At 42.9% G+C, this 25,199-nt stretch overlaps 1 protein-coding gene and 1 non-coding gene across 12 annotated transcripts in view; one reads left to right on the top strand and one right to left on the bottom strand.

The window, feature by feature from the left end:
- Positions 1 to 25,199, top strand: part of IRAG1 (inositol 1,4,5-triphosphate receptor associated 1) — a 102,325-nt gene that overhangs the window by 43,500 nt on the left and 33,626 nt on the right. For 5 of the 11 annotated variants that reach the window (XM_016147334.2, XM_016147340.2, XM_016147335.2 and 2 more), the window contains 9 exons: positions 1,333 to 1,433; positions 2,544 to 2,614; positions 4,659 to 4,832; positions 5,925 to 6,002; positions 6,732 to 6,784; positions 6,988 to 7,035; positions 8,211 to 8,813; positions 10,992 to 11,070; positions 21,696 to 21,819. In XM_016147334.2, the coding sequence (XP_016002820.2) occupies positions 1,333 to 1,433; positions 2,544 to 2,614; positions 4,659 to 4,832; positions 5,925 to 6,002; positions 6,732 to 6,784; positions 6,988 to 7,035; positions 8,211 to 8,813; positions 10,992 to 11,070; positions 21,696 to 21,819 (1,331 nt within the window). The remainder of the gene's footprint in view (positions 1 to 1,332; positions 1,434 to 2,543; positions 2,615 to 4,658; positions 4,833 to 5,924; positions 6,003 to 6,731; positions 6,785 to 6,987; positions 7,036 to 8,210; positions 8,814 to 10,991; positions 11,071 to 21,695; positions 21,820 to 25,199) is intronic. The other 6 variants (XM_016147343.2, XM_016147336.2, XM_016147333.2 and 3 more) reach the window with 4 other exon arrangements.
- On the bottom strand, positions 11,831 to 11,939 carry LOC118603273. Its single transcript, XR_004951154.1, has one exon. It is a non-coding gene; the product is annotated as a U6 spliceosomal RNA (small nuclear RNA).

Raw genomic sequence — 25,199 nt, 5'->3', positions numbered from 1 at the left:
ATTTTTATAGTCTCATATTTGTGTATCTTATATTTTATTGTTATTTCAAATTGCTTTGGGAGATAGGTAGCATGTCAATAAAATAAAGAAAATGAACTATATTCGACTTACTTAGCACCCTGAATATATTTAACTCTTGGAAATGAGTGTATAACACCATCGCCACCACCATGATTTTTTTTATCAGAACACATCAGGCAGAAATTAACAATGACTCCTCCTGCCCCTTTATGTAGACCTAGCCCATCCATATCGATGCATGCTGAGAACTTGTAAAAGTCCTTCCCCAAGTGATGGCAGAAACCAGATGATATAATGAGCATGAAAATTATATTTTAAAGTGCAATTTTTTCTTATTCACCAAAGGATTCATATGAGAAAGAAATTTTCTAAATATACGACAAATAAAACATGAAACAGGTAATATTAGGAACACGAACTTTCACAGTCAAATTAAACTGCACCCAGGAAAGGAACCTCACACACTGTGAGCAGATTCAGTTTCCGTTGGCATTCCCATGATAACAGTCAGTCGGTCAGTCATCCATGAGGCCACATAGGAAAGGAGCGCCATCAAAATAATGTGTCCAAGAAGAGTGAGTCCTAGAGGTCTAGGTGCCCAGAGTTAACAATACTGGACTGCACACCTAAATTTTTGCTAATGAGATAAATTTGATTAGTTATATCATCATCATCATCATCATCATCATCATCATCATCATCATAAATAAAAGGCAGGAGGAAACCTCTGAAAGTGATGAATAGATTTATGTCAGATTGTGGTGAGGGCTTCAAAGGTCTTCTATACTTATCTCTAAACTCATTGAGTTGTATGCATTAAATATGTAAAGCATTTCATATATCAATCACAGTTATCAAAGTGGTTTTTTTTAAAAGATGACATGGGTGGAGGAAGTTTCAAGCACATTTACCCAAATGTAGGACTGTCGCCGAATAGCAGAAATGTGTGGGTGCCACCAGCTTTTCCCCTGGCCTCAATTTTTCCCCAATCAGGCTGACCACGGCCTGAGGACTCTGCAGCACTTTTGTCTGTATCATCAGTGATTTCCTACATTGTCACCAGGGATGGCTTAGAGGTTTCCTAATCTTAGTGCATGAAAAATAGATGGTGTTAAGCTCAGGTGAATGCCTGCTGGGGAAGGAAGGAGAAACTGCCTATATGTTTTTTCTTTGAATAATCCAAATAAACTGCATTCATCCCCTTATCAAGAGAGCTCTGAGTGTCATGATGCTGGAACAAATGCTCCAGCTCCCGGAAGCTTCCTTCATCCCAAGCCTAATTCCATCTATGTTTTTGTTCTAAACGACTAGGCCCCTCTCACCACAGGAATAACTTGCAGTCCACCTACCATTGTTCTCACTGGGGATGCCAGTTCACTGGAAGGAGAAACTGACAAAAACCTGGCCAACAGGTACATCCCATTTCCTTATCATTGAACTGTGAATAACAATATTTCCTAGCACACAGGGATTAGACAGCTATATATATATTTTTATAAATATTTTCTTCTTTCTTGAATTATTTTATCGATGAAAATACAATTAATCAGCTTTTCAAAATGGGAGAGGGCACTTGGGATTCTTCCATTATTTTTCCCCCCCAAATTATTTTTCCTCTCCTGGATTTGGCTCTTTGCATTGTGCTAGCCTTTAAGAAAAGTACAAATCATAAAAGAAAAGTTTCCTAAAATAAATGCCCATGTATTTGCAAACAGACTCAAAAGATGTGAGTCTTCGTAGAATCCTGCTTCTAGCCAAAGTGCATACTGTGCAGAGGATGATCTCTTGGAAGTGACATTGGCTCACATGTGTAGAATGTCTCTGCCTTGGTTCTACACAGAACTCGCACATGCAGTGGTCTAGCTAGATTGTCTAAGTACAACTTTCAAAATGTTACAAAGATAATTCTTATACAAATACACAGTTTGCATTTGCCAAAGTTATATTTAACTCATTAATGAGGGACCTATCAGGATAACAAAGCCAGTTCAAAGGACGATAAAAGAAATCGATTTATGCATATAATCAGAGAGGAGGGAAAGAATGCTGGAATAAAATTGCTAAGTTAGATATAAAATGGGTTATGTACTACAGAACAATGAAACCATATTTTTGTCTTTTCTCCCAAGCAGAAATCATCTGCTTCTCTACCAGACAAAAATTATTTATACTTTATAAGTCTTCTCTATAAGGTCAATGTTCACTTGGAGTCAGGATCCTCATAAATAATAAATAGTTGAAGTTACATCTCCTTAGGGCAGTCATCTGAAAACTCTAGCAGGCATCAGAATCACCTGGGGAGCTTGTTCAAGCAACATGTCTGGGCCTCACTCCCAGAATTTCTGATCCAGTAGGCCTGGGGCGGAGCCTAAGAATTTGCATTTCTAACAAGTTTCCTCTCTTAGACTAGCTGGTAAAACGATATTCTCATGTGACTTTGTAAGAACATACAGGCACCTGTTAGCCTGCTTCTAAGCTGTGGACAAATTTTCTTAACAAGATGGCTCTATTCTGTCTTTCAGTGCTCACAGTCCCCACAGGAGGCTTTCTCACCGACACTTGAAGGTTTCTACTGCTTCGCTGACTTCTGTGGGTAAGGGCTAGGCCATTTTTATCTGATTTCTATAACCAGAGATAGGGTCTAAACACAACTTCAGTGTGTCTGAGTAGGAAGACTAAGGTCTGGAAGACTTGGCCAGGCCGGGCCCCTCACCCTCTCTTGCCCCTCAGGCAGGCCCATTCCTTTGAGCCCAGCAGGGCAAAGTTCATCTCCTCCTCTGTATTTGAGCCCAAAAGAAGTATGAAGTCCCATCTCAATTTCTTTTGGTCAAAAGACAAGACCAGAGTGTGAAGAGGAAAGTGAGGGAATCAAAGAGACAGAACAGCTGTGTGAGGCTCTATTCTGGGGTTTAGGGAGCAGAGCCCTCTTCTCTTCCAGGTAGGCATGTGCCTGAATGCAAGGCTACCCACTCATTCCCCAAATGGTCCCTCAGCCCCTGCTCTGGGCCATCGCAGCACAGATATGATCCAGCCGTGATTCCTGCCTTCGTGTTACTCCTAGTCTATGAGGAGACTGAGAAGTGAAGAGATATAATCAGGACAATATATATAAGGCCCCTCACAGAAATGTTAGGGAAACTGAGGTAGGAAGGGGTTCAATTCTCTCTGGGAAAAGGAAGGTTGGATAGGTATTCCAAAGGAGATAGTATTTGAGTTGTGCCTTAGAGAACTGGACAGGTAGACAAGAGGGAGGAAAGGCCATAACAGAGTAACCGAATGCACTGCCATGTGTTTTAGTCAGGACTCTCAAATGATAGAAACCCAACTCAAACTAGCTTATGCCAAAATAAAATAAAATAAAATAAAAGCCAGGGCTTGTGGTTTCAGGGAGTGCTAAATCCAGGTGCTCAAGTTAGGTCATTAGTAATTGTCCCATCCCATGTTTCAAGTCTCCTCTCTTGTGTTAGCTTCTTCTTGGCAAACAGCTACTAGCACCTCCAGGCTAACAACCCATCGGTGGGAAGAGAGTTCCTCTTCCCCATATACCCAACACAGTTCCCAGGATTGCCTTTCATTGGCCTCCATGGCCATCCCTGAGCCAATCACTGTGGCCAGGCAGATTGAACTCATTGACTGGGTAAGGCTCCTGATCCACTCCTGGCACTTGAGATGAGTTGGGGAGTGGGGTTTAGCACCTTCCTAACTAACATAGCTGAGATTCATAAGGGTCACACCCAGTGCAGACTGGGGAGTATGAGCAAAAGACGGGGGAACGAAGGCTGGGGAGGCACAATGAGAGCTCTTCACGACTGAGGGGCTAGAGGGGAGAGGGGCTCAGGAAGAGCATGTGGGGTCAGCAAAAGTGACTGGGCCCAGTTTGGTATATGGGAGTCACACCTGGAACCGATGAGGTGAAGCATGGTGAGATACGGCTCTTAGCAAGGTCGCTCTGGTGGGCAGTGGAAGGTGGGATGGCGGGATGGTCTGGATGTGGACTGATGTAGTCACGTAGATAAGGGCTAATGAACCAGAATGGAGATGAGGGGCATGTTCCAGAGATACTTATGAGGCAAATGATCACTAGGATTTGATGATCAGTTGGTTGGACATATGGCAAATGAGGAAGAGCAGTTGGGTGTCATTCACCCAGAGAAGGGGCCGTTTTGGAGAAAGATGGAGAAAAAGAGTGTGAGTGGAGGACAGAAGGGCGAGAAGGCGGCCATGGGATCGTGTCGTTGGTCCATAATCTTTGGACTGCTCCCTTTATCCGCATACCTTAAATTCACTAGCTTGTTGGAGAAACAGAGACCTGAAAGGAGAGTGGATAGCACAGAGGTGGGGCTCCTGATGGACTTCCCCAATAGCAGGGTTCAGGACCAACCTGGGAACCTAGGTGGCTTCGTGACCATTTGTGACAGAGGACCTGCCACAGCCACAGGCTACGAGCTGGAGGGGTCAGGCATGCTGAGAAAGCCCTGCCTGTGCCCGCATAGCCCTCTCCATAGCCTGGCATGGGGCGGAGTTTGGCTGACCAAGTCTGTTCTGGGTAGCATCCCTGGGCTGAGGGTGGCAGGGCCATCAGCTGGGGGCCAGGGATTCCATAGCTCTCACACCCTGTGCTGGCCCTCCCTCTGCAGACTCTGCAGGGCACGTCATTGACCTGGTAAATGACCAGCTGCCAGATATCAGCATCTCAGAGGAGGACAAGAAGAAAAACCTGGCACTGCTGGAAGAAGCCAAGTTGGTGAGTGAGCGATTCCTAAGCCGCCGCGGGAGGAAGTCCAGGAGCAGCCCCGGAGACTCCCCGTCAGGTAGGATATACAAGGGGCTACCCTGAGCCCCTCCGAGGAAGGGTGGGAGTAGGGAGGGCCAGGCCCCAGCTACACTGGGAGCCCTGCTTTCAAGGGGTGGCCTTTGACTCACCTGCCCCCAGGCCTCTAGGCCCAGGAGGGCTGAGTCTTATGGAGAGAATCCTGCGAGGAGAGGATTCTCTTGCCTTGTTTCAGGAGCTCCAAAATACTGACCCAACTCTAGCCCAGGAAACTGTGCTTTTTAGGGGAGGCGGGGGTGGGGGGGGCAGCGTTGTGTGTAACCATTGCGACTTCCTGTTTCTATAATGAATGTCAGCCCGTATGATATCCACGAACTTGACTGGGGGTCTCCCGCCCCTGAATCCTGCATGGGGAGATATCCTCTCTGTGATGCCCGGGTGCACAGACTCCTGAATCACCCTGTGTAGATAGAGTCTGTATGACCTCCCTACCTGCCCCAGGAGGCCCCACTGTATGGGTACCTCCTTGGAAAAGGTCTGGAGAGGACTGCACTGGACTCCCTCTCTCTGATTTCCAGCTATGGGCCCCAGGAAGGAACCTAGTTTCTGTGGGAAAGGAAATGTGGTCTTTGGCATCTTTACGGAATTTCTGGATTAGAAGGAAGGTTTTCCTGGGTCATGAAATCCACTCTGCTATACCTTTGGCTAAAGTCACTCTTCTTCCTGAGCGAAGAGCCGAAGCAGGTTTTACACAAGTCTGAATGTGCCCGGAAGGCAAGGGGAGCATTTGAAAACAGTACCATCCTGACAAGTCTAGGAGGTACGGCCTTCGGAGCTGTGCTGCCAGGCGATGCCGGGTCCTCTGTTTCTAGAAGGTGTTTTGAAGTCAGGCCAAGCAGACCAAGAAGTGCGACCCCAATTCTCACTCCCCAAATGACCTAAGTGTCCCTCTTTGATGGGATGGCAGTGTTGGGCTGCGATAGGAGCCTTATATGGCAGTCCAGAATCAGCCCCCTGACCTCAGTGAGGCAGACCAAGTTCCCAAGGGTCGGAAATACCTGAAAGGATGTCTTTGTTAGGCCCACACCCTAAGCCTTCATCAATGCTAGCCAATTTGTGTCTGTCTCCACAGCTATTTCCCCAAACCTCAGCCCCGGAGCTTCTCCGGCATCCTCTCGGAGCAACTCACTCACCATCCCCACGCCACCTGGTGAGGTCCAGCCCCTCCTGGCATTCCTGCTCTGGTTTCTCCCTTTGGGTGGCAACTTCGCCTCTCCTATGGCCTGATCAAGAGGCTCCCTATCCTTTAGGCTTCCCAGTCTGGCCCCTTCCCCAGGGGTGCTCCCAACTGGGCCTGGTTGGGCTGCCTCAGAGGAGGAGAATGTACTTTATTTTGGGGTTTTGAGCTAGTGTGGGGAGACAGACCTAACTCAGGATGAGGCAGGCTGGGTAAGGATGGGGGCAAGAATGTGGGAAGGGGCCTCTGGCTGGCAGTCTCTGCCTAGAGAAGACTCAGAGCTTATTTGGAAAGGCCTCTATTTGGGCCACTCTTTGCTTTGTAGTTTCTGCGCTTTCATTAGGCTATGTTCAGGGACACACCCTCAGATCAGCAGAGGAAGGGGCAGGGTGCCAGGGAGAGCAGGCTGCTTGTCATCACTGTGGGTCTAGCTCGGGCCAGGCAGCCTGGATTCAAATCTCAGAGCTGACACTTCTTGGCCATGTGACCTTGATCTCCCTCTGCCTCAATTTCTTCATGTGGTTTCTGGGCTCACCACAAAAACTAGTATGTGAGAGGTATTCAACAAATGGTGGTATTACTGGCTCCCAGGCCTGAGGGAATGAAGGGAGGACATTTGGGGGAGATAGATGTATTTTTGCAAAAGGGACAGCTGAGAGAATGGGTTCTGGACATCACTCACCAGTGTATGGACCATTCCAGGTTTGGATGCATGCAGTGGCCCACAGTCCCCTCTACCTGGAGCACCACCACAGGTAACAGAGACCTCATTTGTGATTTCTATGACAACTGGTCTCTCCTCTTACCCCTTAACCCAAGAGGCCCTCCCTGACCCACTAAAATTAGGGTGCTGGGTGGGGGAGGCATCTATACCACTTCTAGGGGCTTCCTTGAGGATATTTTAAGAGGAGATATGATCTCTTCACACTGCTGACTGATACATATTTACTTTTTCCAGCAGAAGGAGGATGAGGCCAAAGTCTCTTCACCTTATCTTGGCGAGCCTGTGAGTTTGACCTTTGCACAAATTTGGATGATTTGGTTATGGGAGACATAGTGTCCTGGAAGCCGAGGCTGGCCCTGTGTAGCCTGCAAGTGTGTGTGCCTAAGTGGAGGGCTGAGGTCGGGGAAGCTAGAAGGTTCCTCTGTCCTGTTGTGACTGGAAGTCTGGAGGGAGTGAGAAGGCAGGATTCAGTGGGATGACTGCCATGGTGGTCTAACCCATAGCCCTGTTGACCAAACACCAGGGAGACCACTGCACCCAGCAACAGCCAGGCAAGACTGCTACTCTAGTGAAAATTGCAGGAAATTTCCAGCCCCTGGTTGGGATTCTTCCTAAGGGCAGCCAGGGAAACCTCATCTTCGTAGATGACCAACAGAAGAAGAACACCACACCTTCTCAGAGCAAAGTGCTCAAGAAGGTGTTGAGGGCAGCATAGAATACGATCTCATCTAGAACTGGGTTGGGGTTGGTTAGAGCCTTCTGGGAATGTCTCTGAACCCACACAAGGTAGCCACACAAATACCCAGATACAGACCCACATGCTTCTCACAAAGCAGGTTTCCCTTGGGAAATGAAAGAAGAGTGAACTGAGCATTAAGATATCACTTTTGCGAGAATCACCTCATCCAATGATTCTTAACCTCTTTTGAGTCACGGACCTCTCTGAGAAATTATTAAATGCTGTAGATTTTCCTCCCAGAAAAAATACATACAACACACAAATACACACATACATATATATATTTGCATGTAATTTCAGAGGGTTCACAAACCTGATGGGAAATCTGAGTCCCTAAAAGTTAAGGGCCTTGTCAGGCAGAGCCAGTAATAGAATCTGGGGCGATTGAGTCAAGGCCAAAGCCTGTCCTCTATTCTACTCTTCCATAGCTCCTATCCCTTGGGAAGTTCTTGGCAGGTTTTGAATGGCAGTTCCCTTGTCCTGATTTTTACAAACCTCGGGCTTGTCTGTGGGTTTGTTTTACTAGCTCAGATTTTTATGAGAAGCCCTCCCCTTCCACCTAGCTCACACCCCTACACACACACACACACACACACACACACATGCACGTGGCCCTTAAGAGGGCCTGTGGGGGTTAGATGCCCAACAGCAGAAGTGGTCCCACCTATCTCCTCCCATACCTGCCTCTTGCGTCCCAGCTCTACCTTGTCTCTTTCAGAATATCCCCAAAGGGCTAGCTGACCGGAAGCAGAATGACCAGAGGAAAGTGTCTCAAGGCAGGCTAACTCCTCGTTCTCCTACAGTCGAAAAATCCAAAGAGATTGCAATAGAACAAAAGGAAAACTTCGATCCCCTCCAGTGCCCTGAGGCCACACCCAAAGGCCCAGCTTCTGGCACAGGCAGTGGTGGGAAAATGGCCCTGAACAGCCCCCAGCCTGGCCCTGCCGAGAGCGGGCTTGCCCAGCCACTACTGAAGACAGCCAGGGAGGGCAACCCTCTGCCCAGAAGTCCAGCCCAGGGCTCTGGAGGGGTGGTTCCTATGGCCCCCCAGGGAAAAAGCACAGCTGTAGAGCTAACGGGGTCCAAGGCTGGCTCCAAAGCTGAGCTTCGGCCACCGCTGCTGCGGGGGGTCTCCTGGGACAGCGGCCCTGAAGAACCTGGCCCCCTGCTACAGAAAGTGCTTGCCAAGCTGCCACTGGCAGAAGAAGAGAAGCGTTTTGCAGGCAAAGCCAGCAGCAAGCTGGCCAAGGCTCCTGGACTCAAAGACTTTCAGATACAAGTGCAGCCTGTGCGGATGCAGAAACTGTCGAAACTCCGTGAGGTGGGTTCCTGGGGGCCATCTGGGTGGGGTATGTACTCCAGGTCTACCCTGGACAAAAGACCTTTGGGCTGAGCTGGGTCCTAGGGCAGGGCATCTAAGGCCTGGACTTGGGCCTTGTGGGGTCATAAACTTCCCCATCCTAATAAATCTATCCCACTGTGCAGCATCTTCTTCGTAAACAGCAGTTTTAGGTGCTTTTACTCCATTTACTAGGGTGAGGTCAGTCTGGGACATAATTGCCACACAACGCCACATATCAGGGGAATTTGGTGTATGAAGGGGACACCTGGACCCTCAGTCCTGGACTGTGTTTTGTCCCCTCTAGCTGGAGCGAGTGGCTCATAAACAGGAAGCCCTTGATGGAGTGCCTTGTCATACGAGGGATAGCTTTTTGCTTTGTCATGACCACAAACTTTCCTTCCTGATACCTGTTAACAAAGATTCTCAAATCCATCCTCAAGTATAATAATGGCCATCAGGGGCTGTCCGCCTTGTGGTGAATCTCTCCCAGTGTCCACGATGTCCCTCTGCTTTCAGCGGCTATCCATGGTCTCTCATGGGCTGTCACCCTATGCAGCAGGTGATTGAGATTGTTCACAGATGGAGGGGAGAGAGACCAAGGTATGAGGAACAGAAGAGGTTAACAGGACAAAGGAGTCCTTATTTAGTCTCCTCTTCCCCAGAGGGCCAACCCAGGCCACGGGCCAAAGCAACCAGGACTCCACAGGGTAGGCCCTGGTGGCCCTACAGCTGGAGCTGGACAAGACGCTTCTGGCCCCTCTACAGAGGGCCATGGGACAGGGAAGAAACACAAGCACCTGGTAGCAGTCAAGCAGAGGTGAAGAAGTGTCCATGCTGGAAGGGACACACTCCGATGCTGGCCACTGTCCTATTAAGAGCCTTCCATTATGCTGAGTTGGAGGCCCAGGGGGAGCTGGGGGCTGGCTGCTGATGTTAACATTTTACACAGAAAACCCTACCCAGTCAGGAGGAACTCAGTGACTAGTGGATCAGCACCGGCCTGGAGGTGCTGTCCATGGTGGGCCACAGTCTCAGATCTCTGGGGAAGGTGGCGCCAAGGGGGCTAGACAGCCAGATATTTGACTGCATGGACCTTTGGCCGTGACCAGGCCCAGGCAACAGGCCACCCCCAACACCACCTCTGCAAGCTTCTCTCTACAGCAAAGAAGGCCACAAAGAACCTGGGGGTCCCATCCCACTAACTTCTGCCATGGCTCCTAAGCACCCCACCTCAATACAGTATTGTGAGAGTTGATTGGCTGTAGGCCTCTGGCTTGCTAAGGAAACACATAAAAGGCCCTGTCCTGTGACTTCCATTTGGGCCATGAGTACCTTCTACAGCAACCATTCAACTGGCCTCTGCTATACAAGAAACTGAAAATCCCTTGATAGTACCAGTCACAGGAGGGAGGAGCTAGATCAGACATTTCTGGTTGGGGGTGCTGGTTTGGTGCTGATGGACTGGGAGCAGGTGTGAGCCTACTGGGGCCACATACTGTGGTCAGTTATCCCCATCTCTTCAGGGCTCCACCTGCTGCTCCACCTGCTGAGGGCCCAGGCAGGACAGTTGCTGGACCTGCAGCTTTAGTGCAGCAATTCTCAGGCCTTATTTGTCTGGAGAGTTTAATAACTCAAGAGGTGCCATAATAGGCCACTGAGGAAGTGAGCGGGGACAGACCATGACTCCTGGAAGTAGACGCTCACTGCTCAGAACAATAGGGCAGGAAGCTCCAGCAGCTCGGAGCACAGCCATGAACTCACCAAAGATGGTTTCCAGTGGCAGATCTATACACACCCAGGGGACCCTCCAAACCCCAGAGCCCTGGGCCCTGCTTCTGTGTGTCCTCCAGACTTTAGCCACAGTGTGACTAGCAGCTCATTCACAGAGACCCACGGGTATTTTTTAAAGGCAGACAGTTAATACCCAAGGAGTATGATATCAATGATGGGGTTTCGGGCATCTTTGTGGGCTAAGAGAAGAGCTGTCTTCCTGGTGACCCTCAGATGTCACCTGTCATGACAGTCCATCCACCTTTGAGGCTGCACCTAGTGTCTCCCTCATGAGGCTGAGTAGTCATAGAGCCATAGACAGAACTGAGAGAGGAGTCTGGCCTGATGTCCGCATCTGAAATGTTGTCTTTCGCTTTTTCTAAAAAGGAGCACATCCTGATGAGAAATCAGAACTTAGTGGGGCTCAAACTTCCAGAACTTAGTGAAGCAGCTGAGCAAGAAAAAGGTAGGTGGGGTTGCGGCAGATGCTCTTCTCAGCCCGCGGCTGGATTCATTTTTGCCAGATGGAAGAAGGTAAAAGTAAACACTAGACTTCCTGTCAGAGCCTTTGTCTGTTCCAGTGGCAAGTGTGGTCTATACACAGGGCAGGTCCCCAGTAAATATTTGCAGATGAATAAATTCATCAGATCGTGTTTCCTGCCCACTCAAGGAACCTCTAAACTTGTCTGCTTCCAACCGGCCCTCCTTCCAGACCCTGCCAACCCTCTTTGAGCCTTGTTAGCACTTAGTGGGTCTGGAAGGGTGACCCAGGCCTGAACTTTTGATGCTTCCTTTTCTTTTTCCTCTCACACCCAGGAAGCCACTCAAATAGAATAGTTCCTCTTTTCAAAACATTAGAGTCATCTCTTGCTTTCCAATCTGCTGTCACTACAAAGTCCAAACCCCAGCCCTTCCCTCCCAATGACTATAAGTCCCCACCCAGCCAACTTGCCAGACTCGTCTTCTGAAAAGTGAGACTTTGGGCCTCTCCCCTCTCCCCTCCACACCCCTGACTCGCCTCTCCTGATATCTCATCTCACACTAGCCATGGCCATTCTCAGCATAGACGCCTTCGAGGATTGTCATATGGATGTGTCCAGGGTGCCACCAACCACGTTGGAAGTCCCTGGTCCGAAATATAGTAACGGACACCTACCTATTCAATATTAACAAGATTCCCAGAAGTAAAATTTCCAACAATTTTTTAAGTACTAATTTTATTTTTTACTTTTATGAAATGCTTCACGAATTTGCGTGTCATCCTTGTGCAGGGGCCATGCTAATCTCTGTATTGTTCCAATTTTGGAGGTTTTTAAAAGTATATGTGCTGCCAAAGTGAGCACTAAATACTACATTAAAAAAAAATTAACTATATTTAGAGGAAATCTTTGGAAAAATTATTATGTACTGCTCTACTTTTAATTTTAATTTATTAAATCAGATTTAAAAAACTGGGAAGATTTATCTTAAAATTTTGTCTACAATCCCATAAATTCTGAAAAAGCAACAATTTCTATTTTTTCCACCATTTACTCATATTTATCATTTTTTTCACAATTAATTTGATGATATATGTAACTTCCTATTTGACTTTTTAAAAGTTACTTCACGACCAATCCATATATTTTGACTCATTCTCATTTTATCATTTAATGAGTGCACGTTCACTTTTTGTATTGATGTGTCTATTGTTGAGTATTGCAGATGTTTACAATTTTTTAAACTATGATGAACAACCCTACCATAAACAGCTTTGTACTTGCAGTTTATTTCTTTCTTCCTTTAATTTACTCCCTTGAGATAAATTCTCAGGCTTGAGAGTCACTGGGTCAAAGTGCAAAAACATTTGTATTTTAACAAACTGCCTCTAAAGTATAAAGCTCTCTGCAGCCAGAGTGAGAAGTCTTCATCCTGAGAACTATCAGCACTGGGCTTTGCTTTGCTTCTGCTCTTTATTGGCCAGAATACAGTGAGAACCAGATAATAATAATGATTATAACGTATTATTAGTAGCATTAGTGTGAAATGCCACTTCATTATTACTTCAATTAATTCGCTAGAAAGCAAGCTTCAATTTAAAATTTAAAAATATTTATTGCCTTTTTTTCCCTTAATGGGTGATTCACTACTTATCCCTTTATCTATGTGTCCATTTGAGTTTGAGATTTTTTGTTGGTTTGTTTGTTTTTCTTGGTAATGTACATAAACTCTATAAATATTAACCCTTTGTTGGCTGTATTTTTCTCAAACTTTTTCATTCTATCAGTTTTCTTTTGCTTTTTAACAGGTTTTGTGCTATTTTAGAGAAATCGTAAAGTTTCATGTAATCTTTTTTGCCTATCTTTTCCTTTGAGAAGTCTTCCATTATTTAAATCATTATAAACATATTTGCTCTCTTTAATTGAGATAGCAAATCTATTTTCTATTAGTTCATCTATAGTTTGATCTATTCATATTTATTTTGCTGAAATTTATTTTAAGATATAGGTATCTGAAGATTTAAGATCCCGTTACCTCAGTTACATTTTAATTGTGTTTATATTTCCTGTAATATTGTGGTTTAGATAATTGCACAATACTTTTTAAAATATATTTCAAAGACTAGTACTGGGCCTTTGATTCTGCTTTATTCTGATCAGAACTTCATCATTTTAATTACTGCTTCCCTCTATATTCCGGTTTGCAGTGGGGTTACTTCTTCCTCATTGCTCTTCTTTTTCAGAATATTCGTTATATTACAGATGCAAAGATTCAATGTAAATTAATGGAAAAACAACTGGACAAGAAGTCAGGAGATTTGAGTTTATGTCCCAGTCCAGACATTAATTAATGGAGTTTTTAAATATGTTCCTCAACCTCTGTGGGTCTCCACTCCCTCCTGGACTGCATAATCCCAGAAGGCTCTTAACTCTAGTCTAACCTAAGATTCAAGGATTCCAGGTCCTTTCCAGTTTGCTTCTAATCTACCTATTTCTCTACGTGAAATTTATACCATTTTATACATTTTAATTGTGACTACCCTAAAACTACTCATTGGATTCAGAATGGTCCTAGTTTGTTTGTTGTAGCTTATAGATTTTTAAATTATTTAATTTGCAAATAGTTCACATACAGGCACATGGTTTGTCCCTGTATTAATTAAGATATTCCTTTCTTTTCCTCTAAAAGATTGAAGGTATAGATCTTCTATCCTCTTCTTGTGGCACATCCTATGTGATTTATATTTTTGCTTATTTATGAAAAAGACTTTTTTTTATTATATTTTTCTAGTTGATAAATAGTGGCATAGATGAATGCTGCTTGGTATTATACCAGTTTCTAGTATAGTAGTAGTATTAATAAATGGTAGAGTGATTTCTATAGTGATTAACTAGCATAATTACTATAACTAGAATGATTACTATGTGCCAAGTACTATGCTAAGCATTTGATGATATTTCACATAATGCTCACAAGAACCATAGGAGGTAGGCTTGATTATACCCATTTTACGAGTGAGGAAATGGAGGCTCAGAGAGGTTAAGTTCACATGGTTATTAATTGCTGAAGCCAGGATTGAAACAAAGATGTATGTAAATTCAAAGGCTCTTGACCACTTTGTAGAATGCCTTTTTTTTTTTCAAATTCACAATACAACTATATGTTTTTTTTATTTTATCAATTTCACTATTTGTCTTAGTTGTGTGCTTTTGTGTCTCTGTGTATATACTTCTCTTGTGTATCTGTATATGTTTTATTACTTTGTAACATTCTCTGATATGATAATGGTGACAAGGAGAACTTGTCTTGTTTCTATGTTTAATTGAGTTGTTTTGGTGTTTCTCTTTCAAGAATCATGTTGTGTCTCATGATGAAATAAATACACTATTTTAATTTTTAATTATTTTATTATTTTATATTTATATTTTATATTATTATAAAGTAGGAAAAGAGATAATATGTAATAAAAGATAAAATATATAAAATAAAATATATTAATATTTTGTTTTATATATATCTTATATTTTATTTTTTTATTTTTAAGGAAATATTCCTCTATTACAAGTGTCAAGATTTGTGTTGAATTATATCAAATTGCTTTGGATACCTATTGAAAGAATAATATATTTCACTTAATATATTAAATAATAATTTTCCATATATAGAAATAAACCCTTGTGTTACTGGAACAAAAAGAGTTATTACCTAGATGAACAGAGATTAGAGAAACACTCAAACATTGCATTTCATACTGTGATAGATTTTATAAGGATCTGGAGGTTCTGGAAAAGTCTTCCCTAGAAAGGTGACATAGAGGGAAAAGTATGTGCTGAGCCTAAGAAGAATGAATTGCTAAAGATCCCAAGATTCTGGAAAGGAGAGCAGGGTTAACCACACAGGGCCTTATAGGTCCAACTAAGGATTCCAGTGCTCATCCTAAGAGCAGAATGAAACCTCTGAAGATGCTGAACTGAATTTGCATTTCGGAGATTCCTCTGGTTGCTTATAGACAGTGTATTGAGTTGGGTAAGGGGGTCGGTCAGGAGTGCAGACAGAGGGACAAGATATAAGGCTGTTGAGATAGCCAGGGAACTGATAAGGACAACCTGTCCCTCTCCTTGGTGGCAGGGCCTGAGTCTTTTTCATCTCTGTATCCCCAGGAATTGGCCCACAGTCAGCCTTACACTTTTAGCTTGAAAAGACCTCCAAATAATCAAGCTGCAAACATCCTATAAGTGGTCTCTGCGAAGAGCACTGGTGAATTGTTGGAGAGATCGCATGTAGCAGGGAAAAGAGCTTCCCAGTCTTCAGAAACTGAAGGAGAGCCAAAGTTCTTAAGACTCCAGAATGTTCTGATAAGGATCTTCCCCATCTTCCAAAGGAAGAGCCAACAATCATAAGAGACTCAAGTTTCCCCTATGAGATCATATGCACAGTTGTACTTAGTGCTTGTTAGAGGGTCAGCCTCTTCAAATCCCAAGTAGGGCTTTCAAAGCCTTTTGTCCTGGATACAGAGGGAGTGAGGCTCTTTGATGGAGCTTCCAGAATGTAGGAAAAGGAGTCACAACTCTGCAGATATCAGTCAAACACGTATGGTTGCCCACTGCATCTCTAGCACAGTCCCATACACTGTGGAGCACATGGTACATCCCACTTAGCTGGCAAGATAGAGTTCCACAACCCTGATGATAGAAGTTAAAATATAGGCCCGGTTCCTGCTAGAATAAAGACCAGTATCATTTAAAAACATTGAATCAGCTCAATAAAGTAGGTACTATTATCATCCCTATTTAATAGATGAAAAAACCGAGGCATCTAGAGAATAAGAAACTTGCCCGAGGCTATGCAGGTGGCAGGTGGTAGAGCTAGAGCTCTTAACCACTGAGATCTAGAAATGAGAGAAAATGGAAGGGAAGGTGCATTTATTGCACACTACCATGGTTAATTTTCTTTTTTTTAATTTAGTATTTTAGGAGTCAAATTTATTTATCTGGTAATTTTACTGCTAAGATCCACCTTGTTCCCTATTAATATTGGGGAATATTAAGCAGCAGCCAGCTCAACTGTGGTGACTAAGTCAGAACAGGTTTCCAGGAGGAGCAGCTTTGAGATGTGGCTGAGGAAACAGCAAGAGCCAAGGCATGCATACATCTTCTAGTGCTTGGCATGTATCGGGAGCAGAAGGAATTCATTTGAATCAAGTATGGGCCATGTGTCCCAGAGAGATGGGCAGAATGAATAGAGTGTGGGTGGGAATCAAGAAGACTGAAGGCTTTGAGGGGCAATTAGTGAGTTTGAACTTCATTCAGGGCCTCTTGGAAAGACACAGAAAGCTTGCAGGTAAGGAAGTATCAGGATCAGAATTGAGTTTGAGAATAATTCTGGACAGATGATGAAACCTGGCCTGAAAGGAGAGACCAGAGGCTGGGAGACCAGGTAAGAGGGGATGGAAACAGTCTGGTGAGAGGTAATGAGAGGAGACTGCAATGGACAGGTAGGAATGTAGGGAGGACAGGTGCAAGAGCTAAGTGGAGGTCAGTTTGGCAGGACTTGGGAAGAGGATGGGATGGCAGGGGAGACCAGGAAGCCGGCCAAGTGTCTGTCTGTATAGCTGAGGAGGTGATGGCACCCTTAATCAGGATGGAGAGCACAGGTGCTCACTTGAGAATGAAGATAGTGAGTTTGGATTTGGGTAGCAGCTTGGATGCCACAATCTGACAGATCCGGGTTTTCGTATTGGCTCTACACTGGCTACCTGGGACCCTAAGGAATCTGCTTAGCTGAGCCTCAGTTTCCTAGTTTATGGTTACCCCAGAAAATGAGCTTAGCAATATTTATTTTGCAGGGTTTTTATAAGGAATGGATGATAAAGTGTGACTAACATATAGTTGATGTTCAATAAATGGTGGCTGTTGAAATGGCTTTAATTATCCTGATCCAGGTGGCAATGTCTAGGAAGTGCATGGGTTTCTGGACCTGGATGTTGAGAGAAGTGTGGGTTGAGGCAGGGACATGCACTGAATGGGCAGGCCTTTCAGACACCCCAGTCTGGGCTCAGAGTTCTTGGTCTCAGGGAAGGAAAGGGCCTCCCTGAGAATACTGATCTGGAGAAAGTTTATCCCTAATCAGTAGCTTTGCCCTTTTGGGGATCATCCTGGGGCTCACAGTACCTTTAACCAAACTCCCCAAAAGTTACTTTTCCAAGTCCTGGAGATTGCCAGAAACAAATGTTTTCATTGGAATGAGCTCGTACAGGCAGATATTTTTAAAATAATTTCACTGCTTTTGTTCATTATTTAAAAATTCAACTAATAGTTGAAAATACAGAGAAGAAAGTAAAAATAGCTTACACTAAATGTCCCCTTCTCCACAAACATAAGAGGAGGGAGGAAGGAAGGAGAGAGATTATACTAGATTACTAGATATACTTTTTGAAATAAAATATATTAAAATTTAATTGAGCTTCAATTAAAGTGAAATGAAACTGTAGGACTTGCTGAATTTGGGTAAGTGCTTCCTCCAGAAAGAAAAGAGGTTAGTTTTATATATTATGAAATGTGTTAAAGGTTTCTAGTCATTGAGGTACTTTGCTTACATTACATATTCCAAATTTGGATTATTGACTTCCTGTACGAAAAGATGAAAATGGCAGCATTCTTCCCACTTTTCCATCTCCACATATACAAATGATAAATTATTCTTTTTATATTGTTAAGTTTATAACATTTATGATTCACTTTGTGACCATAATTTCCATATGTGTTTAGCCTGAAACTGAATATGTAAAAGGATTTAATGCTCACCACCAGTCCCTTTACTATGGCCGCTCATTCCCGACTTGATAATTTTGATTAATGTCTTATTTAGCTGGATTTCATTATTCGACGGTTTTCCCAGGAGGGTTCAGAGGTGCTATGTTTCCTGAATTGTAGCATGTTTGAAAATCTTGTCTTTATTCTTGAAGGACAGCTTGGATGGTTATAAATTCTGGGACACTCTTTCCTTCAGAACACTGTAAATGCTACACTGTATTCGGTGTTATAGAGAAGTCTGAGACCAGCTGATTTCCAGCACCCTTCACCCCTCACCCCTCACCTCTCCCTGTAGATAGCTTACTCTTTCTATGAGGGTAGTTGGAGAATCATTTTCTTTTTTCCTCAACATGATATGTTCTTTCAATCTGCAAGTTCAGTTTTTCTCTCAATTGGGGAAAATTTTTCATTTCATATATTTGGATATGTTCTTTGTTTTTTGTCTTTTTTTTTTTTTTTGGTTTGTTTTTGTTTTTTTTTTTCATTACTTCAGAGACACCATAATCTGAAAATTTCTCATCAATGTCTCAAGTGTAGTTCCATTATTCCATCTCCAAATAGTTTAATCTTTCCTTCTTTACATTCCTTATCTTCATTTCGATCTCCCCACCCTCCTTACTAATTTAGTTTGAAGCTGTATCTGTTTTATTCTTTTATGTTTTCAACATATTGGTTAAGTCTGTTCTTTGATAATTTTCTGCTTAGTTCTGTGATTTTGGTCTTCAATTTATTTCCTTAAGTCGTAATCTGCTTTCACCTTTGTATGATTCTCCCATCCTCTGATTTCCTATTTTCATTCTTTTCAGATTCTAATTTTTCCTTGAGTCAAAGCATCTGTGGTATATATTTTGTACAAAAATACATTTTTGCTGTTTTCATCCCAACATCTGTCCCCTGTATGTTTCCTTTCTTCTTTATACCTTCCTTCCTTTTTTCCTTCCTCTTTTGACTATAGTATTTTTATATAGTTGCCATGCCATTTATTTTCATTTTATTTCTTTTTATATGGGCATTTCTACCTGTATTTTCTCTTTACATCGATACATTGTGTAGGTTAATTTCTACTTTATCTGAGATCTCCTTCCTCCCTACAGCGCTTAGTTGAGGACTGGGTATTTTGTGTCTGCTTCGTTACTGCTTAGATGGTGGGGAAAGGGGAAATTCAGATGGAGTGGTGTTTGAGGGTTTCTGCTCTTTTCCTAATTTTGTTCATAGTCCAACACCCGTGTTTATTACACCAAAGTGGGGGCTCATCATATTTCCTGGAGTGGGGACTAGTGGGTTATATGGATTGTTACACCAATTCAGGGTAGAATTATAGACACAATCTACCCAGGTATTTATTGTCCGGACTTGACCCAACTATTCCCAGAAGCCACTCTCACTGTGCTGTCAGGTAAAGAAAGGAAAAGATGGACAGAATTAAAAGAGTTTGGCCACTGTGGTATTGCTCAGAAGTAGTATGTGTGGGAGACAGCTTTATTTGGGGGCTTTCCATGTGTCTCCTGCCACTCACTTTATCAGAGGAGCTTGTTTTATTTATTGTCTCTTCATCTTTCTTTCTGGTAAATCCCTCTGTATTGTTCTACATAATCTGCTCTGGTAGATTACTGCACAGTCATCCTGTCTTTCCTCTTTCCTCCTCCTAATCAAGAAAAGCAAATAGCAGCACAGGCAGGTTTTTCTCTTTTTGGACTGTTGTGGTAGAATAGAGATACTTCTACTCTAGAGAAATGTCCTGAATCTCCTCTGCAGGCTGCACTTCCCTTCCCATTCTGTGGTATTGCGCTCTTTGTCAGAATTTTTCCTCTCACATCTTCCTTTCGGTATTGAATTTTTGAAGAAAGAAGAAAAGATTATCAAGGGGATAGCTTTAGATTTATCCCTAGTAAGTTTTGTCTTTCTCTGGACATTATTTTTAAAGATTTGTGCCTTTTCCTGTATTTGAGAGTTGCTGGTATATTTTTGGTTGGTTTTAAAATTTGTTGTTGTTATTCTTGTTAATTTGGTTGAGTTCAGGAAGAGGGTGGCTGGTTCTGGGATCCATCAGTTCTAAGATCACTCTTCAGATAGCCAGTTTAGCAGGACTTGAAACTCTAACTAGTTACTTTTTTCTGGGGAGGGGTTGCTCAACTTAGGGTACTTTTCTAGGCAAAAGCCCCTGGTATAGCTTTCACTGGATTATTAGAACTTGTATGGTTCAATCAATCATATAGATTTCTCAGGAGCCCACTGTTTAGTTATCTCTGTTGGGTACTGGGGCTATATAAAGGCAGAGTGAGGCCAGAAGCATCACAGGATTTACTACCTGTCATGTGAAAATATCAGAAAGCAATAAATGTCAGGACAGAATCTGAGGTGACAGGTAGCTAAGGGAATATATAATCCAATCTTATATTTAAAGAAGGACCATTGACCACCTCATCTTTGACAGATGGCCCTTTAGACTTTGCTGGGGTACCTTAAGTACCAGGAAACTCATGAACACCATTCAGTTATTGGATAGCTCAGAGTATTTAAGCATTCTTTACCTTGAACCAAACTATATCTGCTCTTCTCTCTGCATGGTCTCCCTTGGTAAGGCTTCTAATTCACACGACTCCCAATCTTAGCTCTAATTTGATGGCTACCACAAATATGTCTATAGACTTGATCTCTGGCCTGGCCTACAATTCTGGAAAATGATTGAGCAGGTTAGAAATATGCTAGGTCAAATCCCACAAGAGATGATAAAATATGGATAACTATAAAGTCCTGGATGCAAATGGAAAATAACCATAGTATTAAATGAAGATACTTGATTTGGTCCAAATAAAAGAGATTTGAGGCTTTTAATCCTAAGTGAACTGTGGGCTCATAGTGAGGCTTTGCAGGTCTGTGCTGCATGAATACCAAATGCGAATGTCAGGGATATGTGCTAACATCCTCCTGAGCTAAGAGCTTTTAAGAGGACGTCTGGCCTTTGGAATAGCAATAACCAGAATGCATGCAGGCAGGGGATGTTATCTAGAGGCCAGGGGGTCACCATGAACAGTTGAGAATATAGGGCCAGAGCCTGGAGAAGGAAAGCTGTTTTCTAACTGGGGCAAGATTTGTGGAAAAAAGAATATTTAGTTTGTTCTTTCTGCCTTCAGAGCACAGACCATGGATAGTTTTAGGAAATAACAAAAGGCTGTTCATTGCTTCCAAAGATTAGGAGGCATCTATTACTGAGATCTGTAAAAGACCTAATGACCTTAATTTTACCCTGGAAAATCCCCATTTTTATTTCTTTCTATGGGGATATGGAACTAAAGACTGATTTCCAGGTAGACCACAGATGATTGAACTGTTGAATTCATTCAGGGAAGAATAATTGGGCAACAGTCCTCCTGGGAAGCCTACCAAGGAGAGGGAACTTTTGCAAACACTATAGCCAAATGGCTAACAAGTTTCCTGTTGCCAGAAACCAACCTCTGACCCCAGACATGAGAACCTGCTTGGTATTGTGAGGAGCAATGGGAAGAACATAGAATTTAGAGCAGACAGAACTGGTTCAAAGTCTATGTATGCTATTTACTAGCTCTGTGACCTTAAGCAAGTACTTAACCTCGTTGAGTTCTGGTTTACCCACCTCTAAAATGGCATGGTTAAGTTTAGTTTATTGAGTCACTGCGAAGGTAAAATAACAACTACACAGCCCCTGGCATATAATTAGGTTCTCGTAAATGTTAAAGCTCTTCCTTACCCACTAAAGCAAGTTGCCAACAGTAATACTATAATTTCAAACGATTTAAGTTAAGCTCATTTTTTCTTTTAGGGCTCCCTTCTGAACTCATCCCAGCTGTTGAGGAAGAAGAATCAAAGAGTGGCTTGGATGTCATGCCCAATATTTCTGACGTGCTGCTGCGTAAACTGCGAGTCCACAAGTCTCTCCCTGGAAGGTAAAATCAGGGCATGGGTTGCAAAAGACCTGTATTAGATGTTCCCTGTGTTCGATTTTAAACAAGACACAGAAAAGCACCAGCCTTGATTTTTAACCCCAGGAGGGTCAGAGTCAGATGGTCCAGACAGGGTAAATACATCCAAAACGTGAATAATAAAGGGCCAGGTGAGGTGGTTCCAACCCAAAGAGCAGGTAGGCTTCATAGGCAAGCACGAGAGTCACCAGATGCTCATGGCAGTGAGGCCTTGGACCAGGAGACATGGTTTTAATCCCAGATCCATCATTTTCCTATAACTGAGATATTCTAGGTCTGATACCTGCATAGATAGAGATGTAAAACAATTGGAACCACAAGAAGAAAACTACTTGGAAAACCTATCAGCCTCTTCTATACATGGGGAGGAAGTGACTTCAGTTCTCAAGGCTCAGCCTCTTCACCTACACAACAGGGATCATAAGTGCTCTGTTGTTGGTAGGGTATTGCACTAGCTAAATGAAATGGTGTGTGAGCAGGGACTTAGAACTGTGTCAGCACATGACAGGCCCTTGGTAACTGGGTTGACAAGTGAACAGTCTGGAGTACACAGGAAAGAAGATAACGTGCCACTAAGCAATTGGGTGGATGCCTGCAGGTAAGGCCTCCTGCCAAGTCCAGCAACCTGGACACTAAACTGTTGGGGAACAAAGGCCATTCGGAGAAGCTATCAGATATAACAGGGCTTCCCAAATTGGGAGTAAATATGAAAGGAAAACAAGTTTCTCGCAGTGGGTATGATGTATTCAAATTCCACACTATAACCACCTAAAACAGAGTCATCATGGCAATACTCGGAGGGACCTAGTGACTAAATCAACATCAAAAAAAGTGCTAGAAGCAAGTTAGAAGCAGGCTGCATTCACAGCTGGAGGAGGGCATGAGTTAGGCTAGTTCACTTCATGGAAGGCACAGAAAAGGTGTCCAGAGACAGGCATCTGAAGGAGACACACCCAAAGTGCACTGCAGGTTATGGAGTCTCTGATGTTTGTGACAATCCAGTGAGGCAGAAAGGAAGATTTTATTCTGTTTATCTTCAGTGAGGGAACAGAAAGACAAAGCAACATGCTGGCAAGCGATGGAGTCAGGAATCGAATTCAGAGTGGACTGATTCCAGACCAAGTGGCTTTTCATCTAAAGCTATCCCCTTGGCTTTTCATCACCAGGAGCCTGTCAAAAATACCAAAAGAATCACTGGCACTCTTCAGTCTGCAAGGAGCAAGACTGGTCAAAAGTGTGATAGGCTTCTTTTCCCCCCGTAAAGTTGCAGGTAATTAGTATATTAGGGCACACCTCCAGCTGATTAAATTTTCTCAGCTTCCCCAAGAAAGGGGGAATGAGCAGTTCTAGCTTCCTTGAGTAAGTAAACAGCTACAAGCTACCAAACGTGAGGCTAGACTGGGCTTGCAGGATCAGCTTGAATAAGATCAGCTTCTGAAGCATGTGGTCCAGGCTCTCAGAATGAGGTCAAATGGCTCTCATGCATTGTGTCAGTAGCCATGATGCCTATCTCCGACCTCCCTGCTCCAACCACCAAAGCAGCCTTCCTGCTTCTGGCCTCAGTAGAGGCTGTTTCCAAGTTGAATCTTAGGCTGTGCCCAGAACTGTCTAACTCTGGTTTGGGGTTTGAGATAGATGGACAAACTATCACATGAGGCATCCTCCAAAAGAAGGAAGCCAGAGCTTCAAGATTCCTTTTCCCAGCAGAAATATAGGAAGATTACATTTGCTTTTAATGTGTAGGAGTTTGTTTCAGATTCTACATGAACTACATAAATTGAGATTGGACCATACCAAGAAGGAACTCAGAGTCATCAAGCTGAATGAGCTCAGTAGAAAAACCAGGTTTAGAGCCAAAATTAATGACATGGTCAGTGGTTGGTTAAAAAGAGTGCAAAGACGAGATATCACTGGATAAAGTATCCTAGGGTCAAACGCCAATAAGAACAATAAACATTTAACCAACAGATATCTATCGAGTGCCTATTAATGCCAGACATTAGAATGGAGAACAAGAGACATGGTCTCTATTCTCATGGCGCTTATATTTTGGGTAAAGAGACAAATAATATTAAAGTAAACAAATGAATGATTTCAGACAGCAAAGCTTCTAGGAAGACCATGAAATAGGCACATATAGAGAATGACATGGGAATGAAACATTGGGAGGGGGTCAAGGAAGGCCTCTATGATAAAGCAGTAATTAATTTGAGACATGCAAATGACAAGAAGAAGTCATCTATACAAAGATTTTGGTGAAGAAATTTCCACATAAAAAGCACAGTAATTTCAACAAATGATGACTGGATAGCCACAGCAAAAGAGGAAAGTCAGACCCTACCTCATGTAATACACACAAATTAACTCAAAATGGATCATAATTCTAAATGTAAGAATTAATGCTGTAAATCATTAGAAGGAAGTATAAGAGCAAATCTTTGTAACCATGAGTTAGTCCATGGTTTCTTAGATATGACACCAAAAGAAAAAAAAATAGATGAATATTTTATCAAAATTAAAAACTTCTGCAATATAAACAATACCACCAAGAAAGTGAAAAAACAACCCAGAGAACAGAATAAAATATTTGCAAATCATGTGTCTGAATAGAGACTTGTTTCCCGAATATATAAAGAACTGTTAAAGCTCAATAAAAAGACAATCAATTTTTTTTAAATGGGCAAAAGATTTAAGTAGACATTTCTTCAAAGAACATATGTGAGGAGTCAATAAGCATGTGAAAAGATGTCCAATGTCATTAGTCATTAGAAAAATGCAAATCAAAACGATGAGGTATCATTTCACATCCACTAGAATGGTTATAATAAAAAGGATGAACAATAACAAGTGTTGATAAGGATATGGAGGACTTGGAATCTTCAGTAAAACAGTGCAGCTACTTTGGAGTAATAGTTTGGTAGATCTTCAAAAAGTTAAACATAGAGTTACAATATGGCCCCTCAATTCCACTCCTAGGTATATAATAAAGAGAAACAAAAATACATGTTCACACGAAAGCTTGTACATGAATGTTCAATAAAAGCATTTTCGTAATAGCCAAAAAGTGGAAACAACCCAAATGTTTATCAACTGATGAATGAATAAATAAAATGTGATATATCTATAAATGGAATATTATTCAGCCATAAAAATAAAGTACTGATATATGCTAATATGTGGGTGCACCTTAAAAACATTATGCTAAGTGAAAGAAGACAGTCACAAAAGGCCACATGTTGTACGATTGTATTTACATGAACTATTTAGAATCAGGAAATCCGTAGAGATAGGAAGCAGATTAGTGGATCCCTAGGCTTGGGGATGGGGGTTGGGAGAGAGGGAGA

This window comes from Rousettus aegyptiacus, unplaced genomic scaffold (assembly GCF_014176215.1).
Source record: "Rousettus aegyptiacus isolate mRouAeg1 unplaced genomic scaffold, mRouAeg1.p scaffold_m13_p_5, whole genome shotgun sequence".
Classification (NCBI taxonomy): domain Eukaryota; kingdom Metazoa; phylum Chordata; class Mammalia; order Chiroptera; family Pteropodidae; genus Rousettus; species Rousettus aegyptiacus.
This window is presented reverse-complemented; position numbering and strand designations above follow the sequence as displayed.